Raw genomic sequence first — 16,683 nt, forward strand, 5'->3', positions numbered from 1 at the left:
AACGCATATCTTATATTATTACCGAGTGCGTATTTGTGAACACTAAAGTATCAGAAAGGTGTAGAAAAATGCGTAGCGGGGCTAGTTGTCACATTTGTCACTCAGATGCTAGATTATTTTTTTAATGTAAAATGTTGAATAGTGTGGTTTTATTGTTTATTCAACAGCATATGATATTGGAATTTCGGAAGAGAAAAATGAATCTAAATTATTCTAATTTAAAATCGGATTATTTTTTACATTAGTTGTGCTTAATTCAAACAAATGTCGTATATGCAAAAAATAAAAATAATAATGTTTACTGTAGATCAATGAAGAGCACCTGCAGTGGGACGTCCCTCGCTTCTATTGGCTGCTGGAGCTGTCAATCATGCGATGACGTCATGCGGGTATTGTGTTCGAGGAAGCGCGAGGAACCCAGAAGATATGTGACTTTATAACTCATATCGACACCACCTAAGAGTTTTATGTGACTGCAGTTAAAATATACGGTTTCCAACGTCCCGAGCAAAAAGGTATGCTAATATTTCGTGTTTTTTGAGTTACTTAATGGCTAAGTTTGGCCAATGCATCATCTTTGGTCATTTATATCATAATCAATGCATCATCTTTAATTATTTATATCATAATCAATGCATCATCTTTGATTATTTATATCATAATCAATGCATCATCTTTGATTATTTATATCATAACCAATGCATCATTTTTGGTCATTTATATCATAATCAATGCATCATCTTTGATTATTTATGTAATAATCAATGCATCATCTTTGTTTATTTATATAATAATCAATGCATCATCAGTAATAATGTGATCAGAGTGCTAGACGGTCAAGTTTTTCCTTTAAGTTGCAGTTTTCGTAGTTTGTTGAAACCATTTAGTCTTTTTGGACGTTATATAGAATATATTTGTATTATAAGTGAGTTTTGATCAGGCCTGTATTGATTATTGATCAGCTCCAGTGAATGTGATGTTTTGCAGCTGTTCACTATCATTACTGCGTTCAGAACCACGTTTTGTTCTCAGGTGCTTCCTGTATCACTTCCTCCTTGTTACAAAAAAACACATAATTTACACAAAAGTTCTATTTATTATAAATATTGATATTAATAAGTAAATATCTTCTTTTTCTCTAAGTGAAAGTAAGGGAAAGTGGACATTTATTAGGTGAAACTTCCTCTGGACTGTCCAGTATTGACTAACATGTGAAGTTCCTGGACATGGGTTCAGAGCTGCAATAAGTCTATAAATAAATATATATATGTGATTCTGCACTTTACAGTAGCTTCAAGGGTGTATTTATTATAGACAAAGTCCCTTAGTCTTTGTTATAGATCATGGTTTGAAAATACTTAGACTTTAACAGCAGTATGCTTTGAATGCATACAAATAAATTGACTAATATTTAGTACAAACTTTCATTATTAACTAGTGATTATTTTGATAATCGATTAATCAGTGAATCAGATGAAAAGTTATTTTAATCCATCATTTACAGTACTATACTTTATGAAACATTATGTACAGTTATCCTGATTATCAATTATTATGTATTTAATCTTTAATTACTAATAACCCTAAGTCTCTTCCTAACATTAGTTCAACCCTATGACTGTAGTTAAAATATTCATAATTGTCTTAAAATAATAAGAAAACTACTAATGAAAATAGTTTTTGTGAAAATAGTGTGTATAACATATATTACAGTTTTGAAAAAAATTGCCTTCACAACTAGCTAAATAAAATAATGTTAAAATATAGATTTTTAAAAATGTCTATATAGTTTTTATTAGTTTTAGTTATTTTAGTACTTCAACTTAAAATAAATGAAAATGAAATGTTGCCAGCTATCTGAAATAAGTAAGAATAAGTTAAAGAATAGTCATTTTGTTGTGTGTTTTTGTCATTTTATTCATCTTTTTGGCGTGAAGTACGTTTTAAATGAAGTTTGAGTTGTGATGCGGTCAGTAAAGTTCAGGGTGGGTTAGTAATGATCTTTAACAGGCACAAGTTAAGTAGTCTGCTGAAAAGAGTGTGTGTTAATGAGGAAATTGATGACTTGTGGGCAAAAATTCATTTCATTATGGGACTTTAACATGAACAAGCGGTGGTCTGTCTGTTATAAATTGGTTTTGTGTATTGACAGTGAAGAAAGTGACAGCCGCAGCACAGGATGCAGGTCAGCGGTTATCTGTGTGCTCTCATCGCCTGTAGTGCATTAACCCTGTCCCTGGAGTCTGGAAACGACGCGCCGCCGCTCCTCCTGGTGTCGTTTGATGGTTTCCGTGCAGACTACCTAAAGAAATACTCATTTCCCAATCTTGAGAAGTTCTTCTCCGAGGGCGTGCTTGTCCACGAGCTGACCAATGTGTTCACGACGAAAACCTTTCCCAATCATTACAGTCTCGTCACAGGGCTGTACGCAGAGAGCCACGGGATACTGGCCAGTATTATGTACGACCCAGTGTCGAAAAAGACATTCTCTGTTCAGAATGACAGTGATCCTTTCTGGTGGAACGAAGCCACGCCGATTTGGGTGTCCGTGGAGGAGTCTGGATATAAGGCAGCGGCTGCTATGTGGCCAGGAACGGATGTCAGTATTCAAAACCACACATTAACATACCGATTCGAATACGACCCCAAGGTGACTTTCCAAGAAAGGCTGGGAAACCTCACACAGTGGATGACCAAAGACAAAACTGTGAAGTTTGCCGCTCTGTATTGGGAAGAGCCCGACCGGAGCGGACACCTATACGGCCCGGACAACACCACTGAGATGACCAGGGTTTTAAAGGAAGTGGACGATCATATAGGCTTCCTGATGGATCAGCTCAACAAAACGGGATTATGGGGGAAAATGAACGTCATCATCACTAGTGATCACGGCATGGCCCAGTGTTCTCAAGAGCGTCTTATTAAACTGGATGACTGCATCAGGCCGAGCAGCTACAGGGTGGTGGATCTCACTCCTGTGGCTGCTATAATCCCACTGGAAGGTCATTATTTATTATTTATTATACTCCATTTAATTCATTTTTAAATTAAAAAGTTTGTCTTCCACAGTAAACTCTGATTTTTATTTATTTTTCTCTCCCCCTGCTATCTAAATTGCTATTCAGGTTTTTTTAAGAGATTAGGGTGACCAATGGCCAGGATGTACATCAAAAATTTGATATAATAAAAAAAAAAAAAAAAAATATATATATATATATATATATATATATAAGATATAAAACACCAAAATAACACTGTCATAAAATATATAATATGAAATAATATTTATATTAATATATTGTTAAAATATTAGTTTACGTTCAATATTATAATGTTATATCATTTTAGTTATTTATTTAACTAAAACCAAAACCATAACAAATAATTTTTTGTTGTAAAATAAACACTAACCGAAATAAAATAAATGACATACAAAAACACAACAATAAAACTTAAAATTAAAGTGAAAATATAAAAATAAAATCTAATTAAAAATTTGAACACAAAACAGTAGTATATTAGTAACCCTAAAATAACACTTCATTTAAATGAGCTTTTATTTTACAAAATATTTACTAAGAAATTTACTAAAAAATATGTTGCATTCATGTATTATCCGCAATTTGATGCATAATCTTAGGTCAATTTGATGCATTTTTTTGTTTATATTTTGTTATATTTATCAAATATATTTTATTGTTTATATTCATTCCTCAAAATCCCACAGATTTTATCTGAGTTTGCTAGCATGCATGTTTTCCTCATAATAATTTTTTTTATTTAATTGACAGATAATTCGACTGTGTACAATAACCTGTCCAGCTGTCACGATCACATGAAGGCGTACCTGAAGGACAATGTTCCTGATAGGCTGCACTATAAAAACAATGTAAGGATCCAGCCAATCCTTTTGGTGGCGGATGAAGGCTGGACGATTGTCAAAAATGGCAAACTCCCACGCAGTAAGTGTTCCTTGAAAACAATTTTTGAGATTGAATTAATGAGTTCAAATGAATTCACTAATGGTATTTTACAAAATGCATATCTTGGCAATTGTGATTTGTGAATTGTTTTTCATGAGTTTCTTGTCTTTCGCAGTGGGCGATCATGGCTATGACAATACACTACCCAGTATGCACCCCTTCCTGGCCGCCCACGGGCCTGCGTTCCGGAAAGGCTACAAGATGTCGAGCTTTAATAGTGTGGATCTCTACCCGCTCATGTGCCACCTCGTGGGCGTCCTTCCGAGGCCTAACAACGGCAGCTTCGCTCACGTGCGCTGTGCGCTAGTTAACGAGCAGTGCGGAGAGCTAGCGCTAGCGGTGGGCCTCGTCATCGGGGTTCTGATCATCCTGACCACCTTCACCTGTCTATTCAAGCTGATGAAGAACAGAGATGCCTCGTCTCCACGTCCGTTCGCCCGCTTGGAGTTAGAGGACGACGCTGATGACGAGCCGCTGCTTGAATGAAGCGTGTTAGTAGAGGCAGGTACTGTGTTGGATGGAGGGATTTGACTCGATTCAAACACATGCAGGATACATTAAAAGAACAGTTTATCGAAATGATGAATGCATTTTCAATTTCAGGTGAACTGTTCCTTTAAATGCTGAAATGGTGCACAGATGACAATCATAGTGAAACTGCAAGGGAGAAATTGAGCCGTTAAAGCCAGTAACATACACTGAAGGCACAATAATGATGAGTCCGTACCAAACAACATGACAAAACACATCCTCGACATCATCAGCAGCTGTTGAGATAGAAATACTTTATAGGCATTTGTTCTTAAAGGAATAGTTCACCCAAAAATGAAAATTTGACAACGCTCATGTTGTTCCCAACCTGTATGAATTTCTATCTTCTGTTGAGCACAAGATATTGACGTCCATAGTATGGAAAAAATACTTTGGAAGTCAATGGCTACCAACAACTATGCCAGATATAAACTCAAAATTCTGAGGTAAAAGTTAACGTGTTTTTGCCACGGAATAAAAAATCTTGTAATTCTCAAAATAAACTCTGAATTGTGTAATAAACTAATTTTGAGAAAAAAAAGTCAGAATTGCAGGTTATAAACTTAATTATTAATAATTGCAAGGATAAGTCAAGCTTGTTATTGAATGAAAAATAAAAAAAGTGTAATTTATCTCACAATTCTGAGTTTATACCTCACAATTGTTATTGCCCCTCAAAATAGTGAGATAAGAACTTGCAATTCTGAGGAAAAACTCAAATCTTGTTTTTGCCAAGGAATAAAAAAATAAAGGTAATCACGACTTTTTATCTTGTAATTCAGATTTTTTTTTTTCTCTCAATATTGCAAGATATATAAACTTTTTTTGAGAAAAAAAAGTCATAATAGCAAGTTATAAACTTGTAATTGTGAGGAAAAGTCAAGCTTATTTCTGTCATAAAATAAAAAAGGGTTATTGTGAATATTTATCTCACAATGCTGAGTTTATATCTTGCAATTACAAGTTTATTTCTCAGAATGGGGACAAAAAAAAGATAAGAAGTCGCAATTACTTTTTTTTTCGTGGCGGAAATAAGTTTCCATACCCTGGACAACAACGACATGTACAAAAAAAAGCAAAAAGCCAAAAAATGTAGATTGTGTTAGATAATTTCCTGAATAATCTCACACGCACAAGCATGCTCTGTTCATGTTTAACAGATTTCAGAATGATTAAATCATGCTACTTCCAGTAATGCTTTTTAGCGTTATCATATGCATATAAATATTGCTTTATGTCTATGCATACTGTATGTTAGCAGATAAAAGCGTCTGCCAAATGACCAAATGTTATATGAAATTAAAACAGTTAAGAATAGAAAATGATTGCATAAAATACAGTGCAGTCAGTTGGGACGTAGCACAGTGCTCATTCATCAAATGCACAGCTAAACAGATGAGTTTTGAGTCTTGATTTAAATGTGGCTAATGTTTTAGCACGTCTGATCTCTTCTAGAAGCTGGTTCCAACTTCAGGCCGCATAATAGCTAAAAGCAGACTCCCCTTGCTTTATGTGAACCCTTGATATTTCTAACAAAAGTCTAAGTCTTAGAATGCATTGAAGACAATGATTTCTACTTGGGTTTGCAATGCTTTTGGGAAATGCAGAACATAAGCAATAATAAGTATTACTAGCTTGTTTTCAGAAACAGGATACTGAGGTTACTTGAAAATGCCCGTACTGATTTTGCTTGTAGTGAAACTTTATTTATTAAGTCACGTTTTATCTGTTCTCAAATACTCAACCAGTTAAATCTGAATATTTATTTTTCTAGAAGTTGTTTTGTCTTTTTTTCTTTGCAGAAAAGGCGTATTTAGATCGAATGCTAAATCTGACGTTTTTTTCTTGAATCCCTACTGAGGCATATTTCTGAAGGATTTCTATATATGAGTGATTCTGCGTGTTGAATGTTTCTCAGAGATTGTTGTATGTGTAAATGCACTGTAAAGCTTGTGTTTTTGCTTATTGCACTGTAGTCTGTAGGTTCAGATTTGGGGAAGGGAGCATGTTGCTGCTTTTAAAATGAGGAAGTTTTATTCATGCTTTAACATGTTTGTATAACAAGTATGTTATTTTTCTATTTACTAGCATTTGTTGTTTTTTTAAATGGCATTGCTCATTTTATTGGGAAATAACAAAAGTGTTTTGGACTTGTAATACTAGTTTTTGACTGTTGACTTGAAATGACATTGAAGAGCTGTGCAATTTTCTTTTCTTATTTGACTTTTTATCCATGGCTTGTCATTTTCTAAATATTTCTTGCCGTTTTGTACATTTAGTAGTGGTCAATATTATTTCACATCAATCTGTAGTTACTGACAGGAAGGTTACTGAAACAGGAAATGACCCTGGCTTGTGCAGTATTTGTCTATCAAATGTTTGTGGCCGTATTTTCACAGCTTTTTGAATCTTCATGAAACTATGCAAAGCAAAAACTACATGGAACCTATTGTCACTCCGAAAAACATGACATCTGTCATCTGAAAATCAAATAAAATATATATTTCAGATATTAAAAGTGTTATTTTTTTAAGTCTAATTTATGGTAATGAAGTATAGGCAGATTTTTGTAGATGATGTCAAGCAGCTACTAGAGGTCTCACTTTATGTTACTGTGCAACTTCCAGTTAAACTACAGGTTACTGTATAGATCATGACACTGCTGTGAGGACGATCAGTTATGACTTATTCAGTCAAGACAAATATGATGTGTAAAAGCTGTTTTTATGTACAGAATTGTATGTTATATTATATGTTAATATAGCAGCAATATGTACGGCTCTTGGCTTATCTATCTATATATATATATATATATATATATATATATATATATATATATGTGTGTGTTTTGATCAATTTAAAGGGGTCATCGGATGCAAAATTCACGTTGTTTGAACATAAATGTGTGTTAGAAGTGTGTACACATCCATCCTATAATGATAAAAATCCACCCAGTGTTTTTTATGTTAAATCCCCTTTCTCAAATCAGACTGTTCTGAGAGCCCTGTCAGAATGACGTAGTTCTGCACAGACCACGCCCACGAGAGTTGATTGACAGGGCCGTCTTACATTAGACCCGCCCTGAGTGAGCTGAGAGCTGTCCGCCTCCGGTGCAGGGAAAGACAAGATGTCACCGATTAAACGATTGAAGTGTTTTGTTGTTGGATGTAAAAATGAATATTGCAGTCGTCATTTACTCCTGACATCTGAGCCGCTGAAGATGCAGAGGATTAACCTTACTTTCGCTTTGAAGTGAATGCGCCATTCCCCGATCTACATAAATGCATCTATGTTCGCCCGAATCATTCGTGATCCAGCTTCATCTACAGAAGAAGTGATTATAAGGGTTTTTATGAATCTTTGCAAATCGCCTTTCCTTATAATGTGCTAGTTAGCCAGTTTCGCGGCTGAAGTTTAGTATGCTCCATAGATATATATACCTAGATGCCTCATTATGGACTGTTTCTCTATGTAAGCCATCCACCATTTTTGGAACGGTCTGCGAATCTTTGAGTGCATTGACTGTGTGCGTCTACAGCAGCAAGTTATATGCTTGTATATCTTTGAATATTCATTGATGCAAGATGGCTGCCACGTCAACATATCTGGAGCGGTCGAATAGGGAGTCAGCAGAGCTCATTTGCATTTAAAGCTACATGGACTAGAACAGCGTGATTTTGACGGTAAAGAAGGTGTTTTTTACACTACCATTGAGAAATTTTAACCCAAGTATGTTAGAGACTTTTCATTAAGACCCTAAAGAATCATATCAACTTGTGTAAAATGGGCATCCGATGACCCCTTTAAGACCAACACAAAATGCTGCTATTCAAAATTTGGGGTTCATAAGATTTGTTCAATTGTTTTTGAATTTCTTCTCCTCACCAAGGCTGCATTTATTTGATTAAAATACTGTAAAAACAGTAATATTGTGAAATATTATTGCAATTTAAAATAACTGCTTTCTATTTTAATATATATTAAATTGCAATTTATTCCTGTTATTCAAAGCTGTATTTTCAGCATCATTACTCCAGTCTTCAGTGTTACATGATCCTTCAGAAATCATTCTAATATGCTGATTTGGTTATTATCAATTCTTAAATGTGATCATTTCTTATTAGCAATGTTGAATACAGTTGAGGCACATAATATTTTTGATGAAAGGTTATTCTGTTTTTTTCAGGATTTTTTATAGAATATAAACCAACACCAAAATAACGGCATTCATTTGAAATAATATTTCCAAAAAGTCTTTACTGTCAATTTTGATAAATTTAAAATTCAATTTGCTAAATAAAAGCATTAATTTCTTTCAAAAAATACATTTAATAGACCTATGTATAGTTTTATTAAATTATTTGACATAATTTAAAAAATGTATTTACTATCATTTTGATCAATTTAATGCATTCTTGCTGAATAAAATGTTAATTTCTTAAAACAAATAATACATTTATTGACCCAAAACTTTTAAATGGTGATGTATATATATAAAACTTATTAGAACATTTCACTGTGCCTAATCTAATATGACGTACCACAAATACTTATCTGCTTAGTTGGTGCTCAAAAGAGAGCATCAGTTTAGTGTGTGACTGTTACTGTACAGTCCTGAGGTCAGTAATCATGTGTAAATGAGTGTTCAGGGAGGCTACGGCTCTATATTTAGAGAGAACTTACTGGAATGGTTTACTCATAACCGTCCCAAACTGAACGGCAGCTGATTATGAAGCCCGACCGGGAGGAACTGGGGGCCTGAGAGACAGTGACCCAATTAAATGTGTTACTTACATTACGCCACATCTGCCATTCCACTAAAAATCACTTAAACACCAGCTGAATCGAAGATAATGAGCAAAAAGGGTGATGTTAGTAAGGAAAATAACATTTTTATATAACCACTATAAACCCAGTTTGGATTTTCGCACCAGCGCTGTGAGAGGTCAGCGTTTCGTGACTCAGGTTTTGACAGGAAGGAGTGAAATTTCTATAAAGGACCCGAGCGACACTGAGCTGGTGTAGGTGACACTGAACTCCTCCCTAGTGCTCCTGCGCTGCGTGGAGGCTATTTTTGGCCCTCCTGTGGACAGTCAGAGCGGCTCTCACTGGCAGCTGACCGCAGGGGCCAAATCAAAACAAGCACCGCACCTCCACCGACCTGTTACAGCGCCGAGACCATCACAACACATAATAGACTCCCACATCCAAGGAAAAGAGATTACATATTGATAATTCTCCATCAGCCTCTGAATTGGAGTGAGCTTCAGCGATATGACCTCAAATGAGGAGGACAAAGATCCTGATATTGAGCTTTTCGTGAAGGTAAGCATGAACCTAACCTTTAACGAGCTGTGGGTCTAAACTCTCTGGCTGTGTTTGTGTGTTGCACACTTTATCAATAATGCTGGCATTACTTTAAAAGGCTTTCTGACAGTTTTAGCAGTTCCAGTTGAGGTTAAAGGCTTTCTGACAGTTTTAGCAGTTCCAGTTGAGGTTAAGATGAGCGTTTGGCCCGGGACAGTAACATTTCGATGGTTGCTGTTGAATTATTTCTTCCTTTCTATCAACAGCTCACGCTCTAATTCCTCTGTGTTCAAGTGTCTCCTTTCTTCTGCTGCTTTCTGTGGTTTGTTTTGCATTGGGGTTTTTTTAATGTGATGATGTTTAGAGAACGTTAACAGCTGTTATCTATGTTGATAAAGAAATTATAAAAGCTTTATAAATCACAGAATCGTCATAATCGCAGAAGGTCAGATTCTGTGTTTCTTCCACGTGGCGTCTATTAAGTTATTAATAGAGCTAATAGTGACAGCAAATGCAGAGGGGTTGAAAAACTTTGTGTTTACTGCTTGCTTGCTGTCTATTGATTTATGACCTTATTAGTGAAGTTGCTTAAATTTGGGGTTATGATTTGACAGCTCCTAGCTTTCAATATTAAACTCTCAGATATTGTGTTATAGACATGAATCACCCTCCACTTGTTTCAAACTTGTATGAGTGTCTTTCTTCTGTTGAACACAAAAGAAGATCATTTAAAAAAAATTTGTTACCAAACAGTTGCCGGTAGTCATTCAGTTTTTTGTCATACTGTGGAAGTCAATGGCTACCGTCAACGTTTTGGGTACCAGCATTCTTGAACATATCATTTTTAGTCCTCTATACAGAAGAAAGAAATAGAATTATCATTTTTGGGTAAACTATCCACCTACACTTTAAAAAAATTCCAAAAGCAAATGCCATGAGTTTATATCTCACAAGAACCAAGTGTAAAAAAAAAAAAAAAAAAAATTTAATAATCAAAATCACCTTTTTCCATTATAAAGGACCTTTTGCGCAATGTAAAGTTTCTATGAATATTAAAGGTTCTTCATGGAACCATAGATTCCAATAAAGAACCTATATTTTCAAGAGTTTTGCATGGACAATCCAATGCACAGAGAGTCATAAAACACTATGAATATCTGTTTAACCAAAAGAACAAATTTAAATAATAACATTATATTTAGTCCATGCTCTGAATATACTTTATCCCATGGGAAGGTGGATTGAGTGATGTCAACTCTGAACTCTGAGCCAATCAAGCGTTGACCGTTTGAAAACGAACCTCTATGCATTTTATCCCAGCATAGTTAAGTGCTAAACACATTAATTTTAGGTGGCGAGGGTGATGTCTTTCTTATAGTTGTGTTGACAGGTACAGTATGACCCCAAACCTCTTTGCTGTGGGCTAATGGGGCAGGTAATGGAATTTCCATGCATAATTCAGCTCAAGCGCGGATCTGATGTCCGGCTCAGGTTACTGGCCCAGTTTAAGGACACTATTGGATAGCTTGATCGCCTAATTTCAGATATGGAAATTTGGCACAGAATCCCCATTGTGTACTATTGTATTGAAGATTACAAATTATGCACTGAATGGCGAATGACTTTCAGGGGTTTAATAATTTCACATTTGCCCTAATGACACTAACATGCATGTCTGGGTTTTTGGATTTTCATTTTTTTTTTTTTTTTTTTTTTAAATGCATGTTTTCTATTTTAATATACTTTAAAATATAATTTATTCCTGTGATGCAAAGCTGAATTTTCATGAGCCATTACTCCAGTCTTCAGTGTCACATGATCCTTCAGAAATCATTCTAATATGCTGATTTATTATCAATGTTGAAAACAGTTTTTGCTGCTTGATATTTTTGGGAACCTGTGATACATTTGTAACATTTTCTAATATTTAATGACTAATACGTTGAATAATTGTAAAATTATTTTACAATTATTCAACTTATTACAATTATTCCACAATATTTTGTGTGTGTGTGATATATATACATACACACACACACACGCTCTCACATACATTTTATATAATTTTCTTGAAATTAAATAAGTTGAACTATGTTGAAAATACATGAATAATAATATTATTAATAGACCTTGCCTACACTAGAAAAATACTGTAGTGGTACCATGGTATTGTACTTATATGATGTGATGTATTGAGTTTATACTGATTGATCAGTTTTGTTCCTCAGGCTGGCAGTGATGGAGAAAGTATCGGAAACTGTCCTTTCTCTCAAAGGCTTTTTATGATCCTGTGGCTGAAGGGAGTCGTGTTCAACGTCACCACTGTCGACCTGAAAAGGTAACGAATTGTACTTAAAAATATGCTTCTGGCATTGGAGTGGTTGGCTGTTAGAAACCACATGGATTAAAACTTTGTGGCTTTTATTTAAAGTCTGTTAGCTTTAGATAGATGTCCCACCCAAATGTCCAGTTTCAACCAGAAATACATTAACAAAGCAAAGTAACCCGTGCTTATCAAGCATGTTCATTGGCTTTAATTGGCTGTGTCATGTAATGATCAAACTCAGGTATGAATGTGCATTAAAAATCTAAAGTTTTCCATTTTTCTTCAAGGAAACCAGCAGATCTTCATAATCTCGCTCCTGGTACTCCTCCACCATTCCTTACATTCAATGGCGAGGTGCGGACAGACGTCAACAAAATCGAGGAATTCTTGGAAGAGATGCTAGCACCTCCCAAGTAGGTTGACAGGATGTTTGTTCACAGATGGATTGATTGTTTATGTATAAGGTGAACAGCATTATTTTTTGTTCACGTCCAAAGGTATCCAAAACTGGCTGCGAAGAATAAGGAGTCCAACGCGGCGGGAAATGACATCTTCGCAAAGTTCTCAGCCTACATCAAGAACACAAATCCAGGAGCCAACGCAAGTGAGTTTAACGTCTGCTCTATGACTTATTAGACAGCTTCAAGGAATATCTACAGCTCTTTATGGATGCTCTGCTGTCAACGGTGAAATATGTAACCACGTTATCCAGAGCTCATTCGCATTCCGTTAGGCCTTTACACGGATTGTCTTGACTTAAAGCCGCTGTATTTCTTCAGATAAAAACATTCAGCACAAGCACATATCAAACTTTTGGCTGTGCAGGTCTGGAGAAGGGGCTACTGAAAGCTCTGAAGAAACTGGACAACTTCCTGAACTCCCCTCTGCCGGACGAGATTGATGCCGATAGTACGGGGGAGGAGAAGAGGTCCAACCGCAAGTACTTGGACGGCAATGAATTAACGCTCGCAGACTGCAACCTCCTCCCCAAACTGCACGTAGTGAAGGTGATGTACCACTGAGAGATCTGCCGTAATTGATCGTTTAGTGCAAGATAAAATAGTGGCGATTCTTAAAAGGAAAAGTTCCAAAAACATTTTTTATTGCTGAAATGTTCCAAAAAGTTTATTTTTATTGCAGTGAATGTTTCACAGGGTGGATTTACTTTTTAAAGTCAGTTTCTGCGCAGACACACACCTTTCCAGCTAACAGGGAACATTCAACACTTTTTAAAAGATATATATATATATATATATATATATATATATATATATATATATATATATACACTATATTGCCAAAAGTATTGGGTCACCCCCTTCTAATGAACAGGTTTGGCTACTTTAGTAATTTCTATGAGTACAAATCTTAATGTTTAAGCATATAATGATATTCTGGGGAATTGTGTGCTTCTAATTTTATAGCAACAGTTTGGACAGAACCCTTTTCTATTCTAACATGGTGTTTGCTGATGAGTTTTTGGCCCAAGGTCTGCATATAAAGTCACACCAGAGGTGTTCAGCTGGGATCAGGACTTGTCTTTCTGCAGACCAGTCAAGTTCTTCCACACTGACTCAATCAATCATGTCTTTTTGAACCGTGTCTTATACACAGAGTCACTGTCATGTTAGAATAGAAAAGGGTCCTGTCCAAACTGTTGCTATAAAATTAGAAGCACACAATTCCCTAGAATATCATTATATGCTTAAACATTAAGATCTGTACTCATAGAAATGACTAAAGTAGTCAAACATGTTCATTAGAAGGGGGTGATCCAATACTTTTGGCAATATAGTGTATATATAGTGTGTATATATATGTTAGGATAATATGTTCATTATTAATACTCTATTTAAGATCCATTCTCATATTGTTAATGTGATTAGATTATTAAAAATATAAAAGAAATTAATATAAATACATTATATAAATCTAAAAAATATATATAAAATATATATAAAATAAAAAAAATAAATGTGACATATTTAGGGTGAACAAGTTAATAGAATCTTGTAAGAAATGTTTTAATAATCTTTAAATAATGTTCTAATTATGATACAAAAACTGGACATTTTAACGGTCTTAGAATATTAAAAAAAGAATGTTGTAAGAAATGTGTTTGCAACTTTTAAATAAAATTAGAATCATGACAAGAAAATTTCTTAATGTTTTCAGTGTTTTTATAACCTAAATTTGTTATCTGGGTTAAAGTCTTTTGAACGTCCCTGGTTCCTGAAATGTTTAAAAACATTCCCTTTAATTGCATTGAATAATTCTCAGGGTAGGTTTACACTTTAAACTCAATTTTTGCACAGATACACATTTTAAAGTCTTTTGAACAATCTCATCACTTCAGGCCAGGAAAAAAAAAAAAAAAAAAAAAAAAACAGCGGGGCATGTTGTCACATTTTGTATGGGGTAAGTTGTCGAAACAGGATCCTGAAGTTTTCTGACACTGATTTGAGAAGAAAATCTTTTCTGAAATGTGAAATATTACCTAAATTAAAATAAAAAGTAATCTTCCATATCATACCTGCATTTAAAATGTATTACAGGCAAACTAATGGATAAATTAAAACAAATGAAATTTCAATAAATCCTTGCATGTTGCATTTACATTTTTGCTTTTTGACTAATTGCAACTTGCAGTTAATGAACTGTATAAAAATACAACATGTGAAACACGTGTGATAACTTTCCCCAACCTAACATTTATTAAAATAGTCTTAGGATGATTTGTTTAGATTATAAATGAGCAGATTCAGCTGTTTCCTTTCGTCATTATTTTTCATCCCACATACAGGTGGTTTGTAATTACATCATTTCAGCACAGACACACACCTTTTGAACATTCCTAGGAAAAAGATACATTGTGGCATTTCGTCACACTATGTAATAAATATGGGGCAAATTGTCACAAAGGGACCTATTGACACTGATTTGTGAACACTGCCTTTTCTCTAATATAAATTTACACCTAAACTATCATCTTCCACATCATATCTGCATTTAAAATGTAATATAGCCTATAGTGAGTTTGTAAGATGTGGTGTTGCACATTGTGATGATAAAAAAAAAAAAGTTGCCATTGTTTTGGTTTTAATAGTGGAAAATTTAAGTATTTTATTGTAACATTTACAAATAACAGGATACACAGTATATTGAATTACAATATTGTAATTCTCTCCTGTAAAATTACAGGAAATTCCTGGCAACTGAGCTAAATTGTAGCTAACTGTACTAAATTACAGCATTTTACTGTAATAATGCTACTATAATCACAGTAGCACTGCTGTAAAAATACAATACTTTAATGTATTAAAATAACAGTACATTACCTGTATATTACTTGCTGTAAATTCACGGCAATTAGTTGCCAGGAATTTCCTGTAAAATTACAATACATTTTTTACAGTGTAATTAATGGCTAAATTAAAACAGTAAACAATTTGCATAAAATTTAAATTAAAAACATATAAGCCACATGTAACAACTTGCCCCGACTTGACACTTATTATAATCCTTATAGTATGATTGGTTTGGACATAAACTAACATCATGTGTCTTTCCACATTCAGGTGGTTTCTAAGAAGTACCGTAACTTTGAGATCCCATCAGAGTTCAGTGGAGTTTGGAGGTACCTGCAGAACGCCTACGCCCGGGATGAATTCACCAATACCTGTGCGGCGGACAGAGAGGTTGAACTGGCCTATCAGGACGTGGCCAAGCGGCTGGGCAAATGAACACGCGCTAATCAGTGACTCTAATGCAAAACTGCTAAAGTGGTGACCTTTCTCTTGGTGTCAATGTCTCATTTGTCTAATCTGCCTTCAGGACATTGACTCGGTCCTGTAATGCTCCTGTCATGCTTGTGTGTACTTCCCATACTATTGCCATTATGTTTACTGTCTGCAAGTGACATAAACTCCTCTATTAGTGCCGCTATGTATGACAGTCTAGAAAAAAACACTGTGCCACTGTTTCTCTGCAACTTTTCAGGGCTGGATGATGATTTTCCTCATTTAAAGTCCAATTCTTCCAGCATGAACCTTTCAAATTTAATGTTGTATAAATTATTTTTGCTAGCTTGTGAAACAGTAATATAATTTTGTGCTTTATCTAAGAGTATGATTTTTAATCCTAGTATTTATAATAGTTAATGTGTGTAAATCTCCACAGGAGAAAAAAAGGTGAGCATTAAGAATGTAATTTCTATAGAATTGGCTTGAGAACAATTCTATTTAAGCACACAGCCCCACCTAGTGGAGAAATTAATAAACTGAGCTATTTAAATTAGCCTCATTGGCCTGAAATGTATACATAATATTTAAAAAATAATTATTGTTTCTAAGCAAACACAAAAAAATAGGCACATGTTTAGGTCTCAGGTAGGCTATCTCTAGCCCTGTCTGGAATTTTTGTATATTTGAAATGAACAACATTGTCTCTTATTAATAAAATATATTTTTTCATAAAGCTTGTAATGTTTCGTTTGTGTTTAATCGTGTCATACTGCAAGACGAATATTTCAAGTTG

At 34.6% G+C, this 16,683-nt stretch overlaps 1 protein-coding gene across 2 annotated transcripts; it reads left to right on the top strand.

Moving 5' to 3' along the window:
• Positions 1 to 377: 377 nt before the first annotated feature.
• On the top strand, positions 378 to 16,620 carry LOC306850570 (chloride intracellular channel protein 5-like). Of its 2 annotated transcripts, XM_079386262.1 has the most exons (9): positions 378 to 515; positions 2,153 to 3,002; positions 3,792 to 3,962; positions 4,099 to 4,322; positions 12,050 to 12,159; positions 12,435 to 12,560; positions 12,645 to 12,751; positions 12,973 to 13,154; positions 15,726 to 16,620. In XM_079386262.1, the coding sequence occupies exons 2-9, from the start codon at positions 2,180 to 2,182 to the stop codon at positions 15,888 to 15,890; spliced, it is 1,908 nt and encodes a 635-aa protein (XP_079242388.1). In that variant the 5' UTR covers positions 378 to 515; positions 2,153 to 2,179; the 3' UTR covers positions 15,891 to 16,620. The 2 variants fall into 2 exon arrangements, with proteins under 2 accessions (XP_079242388.1, XP_079242387.1); XM_079386261.1 differs by lacking the exons at positions 378 to 515; positions 2,153 to 3,002; positions 3,792 to 3,962; positions 4,099 to 4,322 and adding an exon at positions 9,578 to 9,839.
• Positions 16,621 to 16,683: the final 63 nt, after the last annotated feature.

The sequence above is a fragment of the Barbus barbus genome, assembly GCF_936440315.1.
Source record: "Barbus barbus genome assembly, chromosome: 30".
Classification (NCBI taxonomy): Eukaryota; Metazoa; Chordata; class Actinopteri; order Cypriniformes; family Cyprinidae; genus Barbus; species Barbus barbus.